Source organism: Pleurodeles waltl, chromosome 7 (assembly GCF_031143425.1).
Source record: "Pleurodeles waltl isolate 20211129_DDA chromosome 7, aPleWal1.hap1.20221129, whole genome shotgun sequence".
Lineage (NCBI taxonomy): Eukaryota > Metazoa > Chordata > Amphibia > Caudata > Salamandridae > Pleurodeles > Pleurodeles waltl.
The window spans coordinates 635666460-635680679 of NC_090446.1; the positions used below are offsets into that span (position 1 = coordinate 635666460).

The 14220-nt window shown below is 43.5% G+C and overlaps 1 protein-coding gene across 2 annotated transcripts in view; it reads left to right on the top strand.

Annotated features, from left to right (window-relative positions):
• The window catches only part of PDE6A (phosphodiesterase 6A), a 333514-nt gene that overhangs the window by 252190 nt on the left and 67104 nt on the right, over window positions 1-14220 (top strand). For both annotated transcript variants that reach the window (XM_069244608.1, XM_069244606.1), the window contains exons 4-5: window positions 4869-5009; window positions 7791-7865. In XM_069244608.1, coding sequence (XP_069100709.1) covers window positions 4869-5009; window positions 7791-7865 — 216 coding nt within the window. The remainder of the gene's footprint in view (window positions 1-4868; window positions 5010-7790; window positions 7866-14220) is intronic.

The following is a 14220-nucleotide window of genomic DNA, read 5'->3' on the forward strand; positions in this document are numbered from 1 at the left end:
TATGTTTTGACTGTGTTCACTAGAATCCTGCTAACCAGGAACCCAGTGACTGTACTCTCTCCCAATTAATTTGGTTGTTCCTGACTTCGCACACCCCACAATTGACAAACTAGTGCCCCCATGTAAGTCTCTAGTATATGGCACCTAGGTACCCAGGGATTGGAACACCAGGTGTTCCTCATGGGTTGCAGCATGTATTATGCCACCCATGAGGGGTCCATGCAAAATATGTGTGCAGGTGGGCAGAGGCCTCTGGGAGCATCTGAGTGGCCAGGACTGGCAGGTGACATCACAGCCCCCTCCTGATAGGTGGTCACCCTACTAGGTGACCAATCCCCCTTCTTGGGCTATTTAGGGTCTCCCTCTTGGGTGGGTCCTCGGATTCGAAATGCGAGATTCCAGCAGGACTCCTCTGCATTGTTTACTTTACCTTCTGGCCACTGGAACTGCAACTGGACCCTCCAGGAACCGACAATCTGCAACTTCAGCGAGGCCTCTGCTCTGCAACATTGTTTCTCCAGCTCCTTCCAGCAACTGCAACGTTTCCCCAGCTGTGTATCATCTGAGGGTGACGAGTCTTCAGTCTGCACGAGAGGCAAGAGGGAATCTTCCCTTGGAGTGAAAGAGTGACTCCCCTGGATCCACAGGCACCAACTGCAACGACGACCGGCTGCATGGATCTCCTGTCCTCCAGAGCTGTGTGGAACCTGCATCAAGGATGGTAGTCTGCAGTGGTCCCCTTGGTCCTCTCTACCAGCTGTCCATCTTGAGAGACGGTAAGCCCTTGCCTTTCCATGCAGGACTGTACTCTCCCATGCACCGCACCTCTTGCAGCTACCAAGGCTTGTTGGCATCTCATCCAAGGGATCTTCATGCTCCATGTAGCCCCAATGCCCAGCACTCTTCCCTGCAATGCAAAGCCCTCTGCGGACCCCTTTCTTCATGGGCCTCACCGCAACTCCTGTGCTTACTTCCTGTGGGTCTTCTGTGGGGGCTTCCTCCTCTTTCTGTGACTCTCCTCACTGCTGAGGGTCCCTGCCATGGGTAGAGTCCCTCTGGACCTTGATGGTCCCCGGCAGCCCTGCATTTCTTCATCCACCACTCTTGCCTTTGCCATGGCATGTTGGAGGTTGTTCCACACCACTGACCAACTGCAACTCTCGTCCCAGCTTGGGACATCGACTGCATCACTTCCGGAACTCTTCTGCTGCTCCGGTGCTGCACTGCTGACCGTCTTCGTCCATCATCGACCTGGTCCTGCATCCACAGACAGGTGGGTAGTGGCTCCTGCCACAACCGGAGAATCCATCGTGAACTGGACTTGGTCCCATTCCTTCACAGGTCTTCCTTTACCAGGATCCACCTTTGGTTTCTTGCAGTTTTGTCTGGGTCTTGCAAAATCCTCTTCTGAAGTCCTTTTGGCGGGTTGGGGGAGAACCAGATACTTACCTCTTTTCTCCTGGTCACTTGGGGGCACTCTGGTACTTATCTTTTGAGGTTCCTAATTCTTCCAGCTCTCCTCTTCTGATTCCACTTCCTGGGGTGGGGGTCTGACTTTCGCATTCCACTTACTTAGTATAGAGTTTGCCCCCCCCCCCCGGGCCTTCAGGACTTGCTATTGTTTTCACTGTTTTCTATTGCCTTTTATGCTAATCACTGACTCCTAATGTGTACATAATAGTGTGCTTACTTACCTCCAGTTGGTTTATTGCCTATACAGTATTTTGGTATTTGTGTTACCATAATAAAGTACCTTTATTTTTGTAACACTGTGTAGGTTTTTTATGTGTGTAAGTGTTGTGTGACTACAGTGGTATTGCATAAGCTCTGCATGGCTCCTAGATAATTATTGGCTGCTCATCCACAGCTACCTCTAGAGAGCCCTGGCTTCCTAGACACTGTCTACACCTCACTGATAGGGGATACCTGGACCTGGTATGAGGTGATAACACCATAGGTGCTCACCACACACCAGGCAAGTTTCCTACAGTCCCCCCATTCAACAGCTCCTTCTCCAGTGCCCTGTGTTGTGCTGATGGACTTGTCTTGTCCTCTTTATCCTAAAGAGACTTAACAAGGCATTTCATACCCATAATTCCATGCATAATATTACTATGCTCTGGTTTGTTGTCCTAATATGTGTTTCGTGACTGCCTAATGTTCACTATACATAGGAGGTCACTGGTTAAGCACTTTGGGGGTGATTCTGACCCCGGCGGTACTAGACCGCCGGGGCCAGGGTCGGCGGGAGCACCGCCAACAGGCTGGCGGTGCCCCGCAGGGCATTCTGACCGCGGCGGTTTGGCTGCGGTCAGAAGAGGAAAACCGGCGGTCTTGCGCCGGTTTTCCGCTGCCCTTCTGAATCCTCCATGGCGGCGCAGCTCGCTGCGCCGCCATGGGGATTCAGACACCCCATACCGCCATCCTGTTCCTGGCGGTTCGTCTGCCAGGAACAGGATGGCGGTATGGGGTGTCGTGGGGCCCCTGGGGGCCCCTGCAGTGCCCATGCCAATGGCATGGGCACTGCAGGGGCCCCCGTAAGAGGGCCCCACTTTGAATTTCACTGTCTGCATTGCAGACAGTGAAATTCGCGACGGGTGCAACTGCACCCGTCGCACCTTCCCACTCCGCCGGCTCCATTCGGAGCCGGCTTCCTCGTGGGAAGGGTGTTTCCCACTGGGCTGGCGGGCGGCCTTTTGGCGGTCGCCCGCCAGCCCAGTGGGAAACCCAGAATCACCGCAGCGGTCTTATGACCGCAGAGCGGTGTTCTGGAGGGGGGAACTCTGGCGGGCGGCCTCCGCTGCCCGTCAGGGTTAGAATCACCCCCTTTGTCTTGACTTGGGTGTGTAGCACATTAGGTGGCATCATCATATCATTTCCTTGAAGATCCAGGTATGTTAATAAGGCAGCAGGAGTACTTCTCCTAAAACTTGTTTCCGTGGAACTATTCAACGCCATGCTGTCTGTTCAAATAGGATGGAAGCTGGGGATAAAGTCATGTTTAAGTCTGCCAAGAATACATTAGGTTAATTTTATACCATTGATGTTACAACTGCAGACCTCGTCATTAGGATATATAAGTTGTCTATGAAAGTGGATAAGTTTCAAGACAGAGTCAGTTGTATGTGCTTGGCCGACATCAAGACAGAGTCAGTTGTATGTGCTTGGCCGACATCAAGACAGATTCAGTTGTACGTGCTTGGGTGACATTTCTCACCATATGGGTTTTATGTGTTTGCAGCCTGTCATGCCACTTTCATGGTGGAACTTAACGTAGAGTCACTCTTAAGTAGGCAATTTTTAATTGTCACCAGAACGCTGAGATTACATTTTTGTATCAATCTACACCTTAATCGTTACATAAATATTCTACATACTTTAATTCAGTTTAGTATGTAATGAGAAAGGCATTTTTCAGATAGCAATATGATTAGCAAAATAATGAATTGAACACTGTAGAATACTATTTAAAATTGTACAGTAAACAAAACAGAAACAATAATTCAATTAGGCTGGGCAATAGTAGGTTGAGTTTAGAGCAGAAATGTTTTTCATGATTACAAGCATGAATAGTCTGCATGACTAGAGGTTCGACAACTACTCTGGTATAGTTCTTACATAGCAATGTGCAGCTAATGGAGTGTGGGTGTTGTTCTTGGTTTTATAAAATTAAAGTGATGTCTGAACAAAGAACACTGATTGAGTGTGATTGTTTATTCTGAGTTTTCAAAAATAATTTTGTGCTCCAGTACGATGGCATACTAATCACTTAAATGTGTTGTTTCATGACTGATTTGATGCTCTCGAATTATAGAAAAAAAAAAATAGCTTTAGCATATGAGATATTTTCTGTGCATCTTGGCTTTGAAAATTTTAAGTGGATCCAAATTCCATATCCCACTATGTGATTCACCCAGTTTTAAGGATTGTAATTCAGTAAACCAATTTTTTTCTTATAGAAAAAGACTCTGGGGGTTATTACAACTTTGGAGGAGGTGTTAATCCGTCCCAAATGTGACGGATATACCACCAGCCGTATTACGAGTTCCATAGGATATAATGGACTCGTAATACGGCTGGTGGTATATCCGTCACTTTACCGTCACTTTTGGGACGGATTAACACCTCCTCCAAAGTTGTAATAACCCCCTCTGTGTCCATGTCACAAAACCTTTGTTCAAAAGTTTAAAGTTTGAATTGTACTGTCTCATAGTTCCTCCTACTTTTGGTATAATGTTTACAGCCAGTATTACTCCTGGATACCTATGCAAATCATGCAGATCTATGTGTATCATAACATTTGAGTATTTTTACATTCTGAATGGTATACAATTCGACAAGCAGACTTTTGATGCAAAATAATATTTGCACTCAAAGATATACTCCAGACTCTACACTCCCTTCATTTTTTTACTGTCTCCTCTCAAACTCCACTATGAAAACACGCTTCCTCCTTCCTGGGGTACTGGTAAATTTACAAACATTTCCTTTTCTGGGAATGATATGCAAAATATTGTTTGATAGCCCCAACCTGTACGTTCATTACTGTTCAACAACATTTGATACTGTAAGCACCCAGAAACTTCAAACATTCGATCTTTGTATTAGATTTACTCCATAGTAGGAGAATCTTAGCGTGCAAAAAATCCCATTTTCCAGGATGAAATTGCATAATTCTGATCCTGTGAATAAGATATGGATTGGGATTTTGTGAATCAGGAAGGGAATTCAGCTTATGCAAATGAGTTCTTAAATGACAAAGTTTTTGTAGGTAGGGTCTCTTAGCTCTCTTTCATTTGTTTAGTTTTTATGAATGTGGTTTGTCTGTTTAATTCTCTGATGGAAAGTGGTATTGTTGTCTCTTCCAGGTTCTGCTGTGGTCTGCAAGCAAGGTCTTTGAGGAGCTCACAGACATTGAGAGACAGTTTCACAAAGCCCTGTACACAGTTCGCGCCTTCCTGAACTGCGACAGATACTCTGTGGGTCTCCTGGACATGACCAAGACAAAGGTTGGATACTGCTGCTATAAGCCAGACCAACTTAACAAGCTATTTATGGGTGTAGCCTGCAGGTTGCAAATGGTTTATGTGTACTTCTGTATCTAAAATCACAGTTGACCTGTTCACATAGAAGAAATATGGAAGCAAGACCGATCAGTTAGGCTCCAAAGCCATTTGGCTTGGACTGCAAGTTCAAAGGAGGCATCGGAATTAAAATGTATTAAAAAATATGGCTATTTCATACGACTAGGAGAAAATGTACTACTTCGGCTAGTCATCTCAAGTGTTTGAAGTGGCCCACACAAGACTGGAGCTCTGAGAGGACTGTCTGGACATATTTGAGGGCTTCCTTGAATCACTCAAGTGGAACCATGTTTGAAATGTATTTGCCGAATCCAATCCCTTTCTCTGTATTCTCACCTGTGTCTTCTCCCACTAATAGCCAAAAGGTCTATTTTACTTTGAGACAGGTCACAAATAGTGGGTGCAAATTACATACAAAATGTTGTGACCTGACTGAAGTTTTGCAATGCGACCTACATAATAATAGGTCATTTTGCAAAATTACCATTCATGGGAGGAGGTGGTAGGGACATAAAATGACTTGCCTAATGAACATATCGCTATTCATGTACCCACATAATGGACTATGAGCACAGGGATCATGGCCTACAAGGGTTATATGTCAGAACAACGAATGCTTGAACCACCCATGCCTGAACAACGAGGTCGGAACAACGACCTCGTTGTTACCACTAATGCCTTTACCACGAATGCCTTAACAACGATTTTTCGTTGTAAAGGCATTCCTGGTAAAGGCATTAGTGAACGGCATGCATGGTTCCAGCATGAGTCCCCCTGACCCCCCACCCCTAAAAATTACCGCGATCCCCCCCTACAACCACACCAACCGCCCACCCCCAAAATGACTGCTACCCCAACCCCCTCCCCTAAAACCTAAAGCACCCCAACCCCCACCCCACCCCTAAAACCTAAACCCTGACCCCCCTCCCCCACCCCTAAACCTTAATCACCCGAGCCCCCACCCCCAAAAACTAAAAATACCCGACTCCCTACCTCCGCCCCTAAAACCTAAAGCACCCCAAACCCCACCCAACCCCTAAAACCTAAACCCTGACCCCCCTCCCCCACCCCTAAACCTTAATCACCCCGAGCCCCTCACCCCTTCCCCTAAAACTAAAAATACCCCAACTCCCCACCACCACCCCTAAAACTAAAAATACCCCAACTCCCCACCCCTAAAACTAAAAATACCCGTCCCCCCGCCCTTAAAACAGCCCCAGTCCCAGCCCAACTTACCTCCTCCTTGATCGCATCGTCCTCCTCAGCCGACTCCCTTCTTCTGTGCCTTAACCACGCATGTACGTGGTTCAGCACATGCGTGGTTAAGGCCCTGAACAAGGAAGTCGTGGAAAACGAAAGCGTTGTTCCGCTTTCGTTTTCCACTACTTCGTTTTTTAGGACTTGTTGTTCGGGATGCTTTCCCCTACAAGAGATAACAGAACATTATCTCTGCGTTCACATTCCCAAATGGGAATCTTTTTTTTAAAAGTCACCCACATCCCTTAATGGAACAGGTGGTGCTTTAAAATAAAATGTTTCCTGTTTAGGAAGACTTCTTCCGGAGCATGAAGCAGAGCCCTAGACCACCAATGACTCCCCTGTGGCTGCCCCACATAGTTTCCAAAAGGTAAGCTGTCCAGAGGTTTGTGAATCAGTGCCCACCTCTTTTGAGGTGTGAATCGAAATTAGGAGGGCGGGCACCCCTTTCAAACCCACTTATTGCCATTTAGAATGAGTCACAAAACCCCTTTAGCGATTCACAGAGGTATTCCTGAGCCAAAGGATTTAAGGAGATTGTAAAAATCTCTTTTGAGGTCTCACACCCTGTGATTTTGTGAATTGCAGAGTTTGCCACCACATAAAGGGTTTTGTATGAGATTCATAGTTCACTGAAAACGTGTATTTACGAAGCATATCAGAATTACCAAACATGTTATTGCAATACGAAGCTAGCATGTAGGTCTTTCAGCTGCCATGGACGTCAGCAATCATTATATCATTTTGAATAACCTGGCTAAAGGTCATTTTTAGAATTCCCATCTTTGGCACAGTCATAACCTTTGTGTTTGAATTTAGTGACTAGTGTTGAACTTTTTGATCATGTCTGAGAAGATGTAGTGATGCAGAAATCTATTCACTGGGTCAGATGTTCATATGTACAAAAATAAGGAGAAATAAAAAGGAACCACAAACGACAGAGAGAAAGAAAGACGAGGAGACTGGAAACTGGGTAGGTAGATTTGTAAGTACTCAAGGATAACAAACCACTCTGGATCTATTCTAGAGGCAGATTCATGGATAATTCAATGGATAAAGAGACAGTTACTTTCGCAAATCAATGGATGGAGGGGCAAGTACATTAATACATCAATAGATGGAGGGGCAGATGCATCAATACATCAATGTATGGAAGGGTAGGTACATAGTTCAGATGATGGAGAAACAGGTATCTAGTTCAACAGTTCAATGCTGAATTTATAATAAATATAAATTGACCATTGTTACATATATACAGCATTGAGAAACATTCATAGGCGTAATAGGAGGGTGTGTAAAATGTTGTAGAAAGAGTTTTGTAAACTACCAATCATATCTGCCCATCCACTTTACCATCCTAATTTCCCTAGTTTCTAATCATCATTTGTCACCTGTAAATTCAGCATTTTTACAAGCTACCAATGACTGTTTTCTTTCTTACTTTCTTAGGAATTCTTTGACGAGTGGCCCATACTGATGGGAGAGGTTCCACCATACGATGGACCGAAGACTCCAGATGGAAGGGTAGGGTACCAGCATGACAACAGTGTTCAACGAAGTAGTGTGTTGGAGAACAATTTCATGTAGACATTATTTGTTTGCAGGTGCTGTGGAAATTATATCTGTTAGGCAGTCCTGTGTATGTATCAACACAATGGTATTCAGTCACACCACATTTACGTCTTGTCCATAACAGTCTGCAATTTACATATCTAAATTGCTACTAACAGCAGTGGTTCTCAACCTTTTGGCTTCCATTGAACCCCCCCCCAAAAGAATGACTAGCGATCCTGTCCTAAGCAATCTCTACTATTTCAGTCTCCAACAAATTCACAACAATTCAAAACAAGTAGACATCAAATTCACAAATTATTAATATTTTATTAGATTCACAAACAGAAAAATATACAGAAAGTTTTTACAAGTTTTAATGAAAGCTTGGAGCTTTCAAAATATGGTTTTATTTCTAAAAGATGAAGTATTACGCTAGACACTAGCATATCAGTTTGTTTGTGTTTTTCCCCTTCGAATGCATGCTCATTTTTATCACCACATACAAAGCTCCAGTTGAGGCCACCAGTCCTCTAGACTAGAGTGTCAAAATCTTTCACATTTACAGACCATTTTAAAATATTCAGTTTCAATGTTATTTTTTAAATATACATACTGTATTAATGTGGTAATATTCTTTTTTTTCTAAACAGTTGCCGACACCCTGAGTAGGTATCATGGGCCAAAGATTGACAGCGTTGATTGATGGAAACTGCATGAAGGGTTACACATATCCAAAATTATTGTTACAAATAAAATCACAGACTAATTGTGGGATACTGCTTATGATAAGAAATTAACCTAATCTCACCCTCTAGCCACTCACTAGTAATGTCTTTAGGCCCTGAACGAAGTGGTGTGCCTGCCCAGATCCTACACCCAAGTCGCCATGGCTTGTTGACCAATACAAAGTGCACCAGTACCATAATGGACCTTTGGTCGCTTAACATGAGGCATCAACCCAATACCTAAGGCAAAAGGATACTGGGACATTTCCCACATGGAATCGTAAACTGGAGTGAGGACAAAAGTACATTTATTCGAGGTGGAAGGATGAGATTGGCACCTAACGACAATACTTTCTTCATACATCTACTAATTAACACAATAGTACAATTACCTTAATTAGGGACTTAGTAAGAAGGAAAAAAATCTTATACATGTTGAGAATCAGGCCCATCTGGGCATGGGAATTGCACAGGGTTAAGAAGGAACTTCTGTAGTACTAATAGGGGCAAACAAAAACCACAGGGGTCTTGCTCCCTATACACTTGCGATAGTATTACCAACTCTGGTGGGTAGGCCAACTGTAAACCAAACATTACATTGACACAATCCCCATGGAACAAATGCATATGCAAAAATGATGGTCATGGCCTCTACAGACGTCTAACCATGATTCTGTGTAATAGTTTACACTGCTACCCTGGAAGAAGCACTCTACACCTGAAACAGTAAAACGTGTGGCAGAGCCCCTGACCCATACCTTGGAGGAAACAAGGAATGGATAAATTGGAGAAGGTATAGCAACAATGACAATACGATTGACACATCAGTCATGATTCAGAGCTATCACGTTCTAGGTTACACAACTTAACAGTGATGCCAGCTGAGAAGTTAATCTCTCTCAAAAGCACAGAGGAAAGTTCCTGGGCCCCTTGAAAAACTAGTACCCAAGAAAGAACTAGACCACCCTGCCTTTGCAGGCCATTAATGAATGACTAATAATCAGTGGCAGAAGGATGGACATGTCTGCACAACACAAAATATAAACTCATGGAATAACAAAATGTGAGAACATTATCAGGATGACATTTAAAATTGAGTGGAGTGATACAAATGGTGCATTGCTTTACGATGACATAATATGACATCAAATTCTAGCCCATAGGAGAGAGATCTCTCGGTTACTCTCAATCCTCTATTGCCCAAAACAAACATGCAAAAGCAAATACTGATGTAGATAAGGTCAGGGCTGAGGCAGGGCTTGAGGCAAATGTACACAAGGTTTAAATGAAAGCACCAAAATTCAAGTGAAAACCACCTTGGATGTTTTACTGCTTCACCCGAAGCTTACTAATCCTAAAGCCAGTGGGCTCAGAGCCCTTGCTCAGGGGCTTTCACTTATAGCTCTATGACACTTGTGGTGACCGCATACTTTCAACTCTGTCTAAACAGTCCACTGGGAGCAAACATCGCCCGCCATTTGACCTCACTCTTTTTTAGCTCTCCAGCATGCGCGGCCTGTGGGCAACACAATTCTGGCTCTTCTTCACTGTTCTCCTCACCCTGTATTAATCTCTCTGGTGCATCAGCACCTATTTCCCGTGCAGTCTTCATTTCTCTATTTACCAAATGACTGCATGTCATCAAGGACACCATGTATCAGGAAAACAGCTGCCATAATGCCATAGGTTGTTCAGGTCCAGACAGGACTTTTATTCAACTGTGCATTTACCCGGTGGGCTGGAGCCATCCAATGTCTGTTTTGAGAGCACAGGGCGGATCCTGGTGCCTCTGTCACTTCCCTCGGCTCCCCGAAGTTAATAGCACTGGCAAAGGGAGACTTCAAGATAGATAGAAAGCGATCAGAGAGAAGAGACGGAGAGAGAGATAAATGGATGGAAGAGCGAGATTGCACGAGGAGTCTACTTGTAGCTTCGCCAGCCGATCCTGATAATGGTAAAGGAAACACCAGGACTGTGAAGTCGAGTCTTTCGTGATAGGATAGCCTTATCTTACTGGAACTTCTAGCCCTTCAACAACACTGCACCATCAGTGTCAACACTAAGCTCTGCAGAGCAAACCCTACCGATATAGGGAAACAACACATACTTGAACAACAACCAATTAATCTTTTAGCGAATCCAACAAGTGCCTGTGTCACACTCAGCAGAAAATCGCATTTCTTCATGTTGTACCGCATCACAGTACCCGTGAGCTGCCGCTGGCCTGCATGTCTGAATTGGTACATTTAAACCCTTTATTTATAACTAAAGAAAAGCACATTTGCATTTTAGACAGTATGTCCTTGAACATTATCTCTGGCAAACAAAGCAAAATGATATCAACACAAAGATATGGATTGCTTTAAATTAATATTATTGTAAACTATGTGAGCCGCAATTTCGAATACACGGGGTATCACTTTACCTTCCTTGTTATTTTGACATTTAATTAATGTACAATTTAAAATAAAGCCAAAATAAAGTTTTTTTTAATAAGCAAAAATACTTGTGGATAAGTTAAAGAGGCAGCATGAAGTGAGGGAATAAGGAAGTGGTGGGGAGGTTTAAAAGCCTTAATCTGCTGCCGAGAAGAGCATGCCAGTAGGGAAAAGGGAGCAGAGTGCACCATCAGAAATGACACTAGCCATAGGGTGTTCAGGAGTCCAGGATTTGCTTGGACAGTTTCGGTTTCACTACTTGTTCTGGCAAATTTCAGTGAATTTAGCATATGTCACGGTTTTCAGAGAGGGAGTTACACAATCAATTTTTCCAGACCCTAGTAGAAAGCAACTTTGTTAAACCAGATAATACTGTGGGTAAAAGTCTAATTCAATCAACCGTTAGTGCCCCATTGACTGTGCTTTCTATGTTAGGGAGGCCTGTCAGACTAGTTATTCTGTGCTTCTTGGTCTATGGAAAACTGTAGCCCTGCTTCTATGACTGTGGAATATCCAGGTTTTTGAATTTCAAAATATGGTCACCCTAATTAGTGAATAAGAGATGGAAAGTGCCAGACTTGTTTCTAGATCCTCCTAGTGATAGGGACTACCTAGCATTTATAAAGGTCATTGGTCTGCAATGGAAAGCTTGTCCTTCAAAGCTTTCTTGGAACTCCAGGGTAGCTTGGTTGAGCGGTCAAACCCTAGCTCATGAGGTGCTGTGAAGGTTAAGCCTTGAAACAGTTCACCACAATCATTACTATAAAAATAAAAATGAATATTCGGCTTGGGTTCGTTTTTGAGCTTGAGTAACTCTTACATTATACAAAAACAAAAGTTAGAAAGAATAATGAGTTCTAGCATGAAGTGTTGCACAGTAATGAGCCCCAAAATAGCTTTGTCAAGGTTCAATGTATGACCAGAGGACCAAATAGGATTCAGTTTTATTCTTTGTGAACTTGTTTGAGATGCCTTCCTGTCACAGAAAACAGTGAGCCAGTGTTATCTTCAGCATGCTATGTAGTCACAGAGTGGGTTATATGCCAGACGATTGTTTACCAAAACATGGTCTGACAAAAATATTGTGCCTTAACTATCGTTTACAAAAGTATCACCGCAATTTTGCAAACAATAATTAGGATACGATATTTATGTTAGACAGTATTTTGGTTATGAAATTCTGGTACCACACCTTAAGGGTTTAATTTTAGGAAATAAACCAACCTCAAAATTGTAGTGTCAATGGCAAATTAACAATGAATTACAATATGATAAAACTGTTTAAAAGTCCACATACCACAATTTATGTTTCTTCGCTCATTATTATGCCCCCATTGTACATTAATTTCTAATTCTAGCTCTTATGGCCGATTGGGTTTGTAAATTTGGCAGTCGACTAGATTAGAGGTCCATTGCACTTTAAAAGGCTGGTTATTGGGAACAGATGATCGCTGTTGCAATGTTCAATACTTGGATGCTCAAAGAGATCTAGGTTGACTTTATGTTGTGAGCTAAGCACTGACGAAGGCTTAATGCTTGACGTTTCTGGGCTATTTCACAGTAACAATACAACACCTGCAGTTCTGAACGTCAGGAAAGTGTCTCTTACTGTGGAGTCAATGGCTAGGTCCAAGAGGTTCTTAAAATAAATCTCACAGTCTGTCTTCTAAAGATCCAGTGGATTTAGAACATCTTGATTCCAGAACACTGCATATCTGGGCAGGATCAAGGTGATCCTAAGTATGGCCCAGGAAAATTGCTTTTGTCATCTGGGCCAATGGCTGGTGAGGGACCCATGCAGATGGTATGGTGTAGATGAATGTATTTGTCATGCATAGTCACTGACTGGTCTTAGAGATAGCGCATCGATTCTGGATCCTAGTGTGTTCTTTTCTGTCTACAGTAAAACATCTGGTTAAGCACATCTAGGGCCCTCATTTTACATGAGTATGTCAGCCCTAGCAGTAGAGACAAGATAGTGGAGCCTCAGGCACAGCTTCGAATTTGGTCCCAATTGAGAGATAGAGACAGCATGTAGCTGCATGCTTCCTGTAAGGCACAACACAAGTCAATACAAGTCGTGTTGAGGGGAATTTCTTCAACCAGCTGCAGAGGGGCTCAAGCTTATATTTCTTGTGTGTGGCAGTTGGCAATGCTGGACCGGTTTTTGGGGCAGCCCGACACTGCCAGATGGGTCATTTGAACTGACAAGTGAGTGGCCATTTTTTTGGTCCTTTTGGCTGTGATGGGACCTAAAAAAACAGCCAACACAGTGTCCCTTTCAAGTTGACCCATATTTCCGTGCAGGACTTACCAAAAGGTGAGTCCAACACTGGCAGTCAGGACGCCTACTGCAAATGTTGATAATAAATGGGTTAAATGTTTTAGGTGCTAGTCAATTGATAGAGTGTGGCTGGATATGTGGCCTCCCTCCTGCATAAAGAAAGAAGTTGGATTTGCTTGACAGGATGGTGATCTGCCTCTTAACAGGCAGTGATCCAGAGAAATGACACTAATGGGAAATGTTGTATATTCCTTCAGCTAGCACTGTTTAGAAGAAGGAGTTAGGGTAAGGTTGACCTTGCTCTATTTTATCCTCCATCTTCTGAACACAGACACCCTCTCTCTCTCTCTCTCTCTTATCTATAGCTAGCTTGCTCATTAGAAAGTGGTATTTTCACTGTGTTACTGGATGAGTTACTGCACAAATACTTTAAACATAGCCTTCTTAGTTAAGTCTGCCCACTCTGTGCCAAACTACCAAAGTGTGACCACAGGATAATTTAGGTTGTGTTGTGACTTACCCTGACTAGAACTGTGGTCCCTACCTGGACAGGCTGCATACCTCTGACAACTAGAAACCCAATTTCTAACACTGTTGGCAGCAGTGGGATAGGACTTGTGTTTGTGCAGTGCCATACAATAGCTACATACACACTGCCCACCCTCATTTAAAGAGCATTTTGTTTTTTTTCTTCTTCTGGAATTTTCCTGCTTTGCATTTTATTACATCCTACGCATCATGTCTCTGACTGGTTCTACAAATGGAGCCATGGAGCTTGAGCTGGCTAAGCTGGAGGAGTACACAGTTAACCAGTTGAAAAGCTTTTGTAAGAGCGTGGGGGTACCTGCCTGAGGAGTCAATGGGAAGTTGGAGTTTCA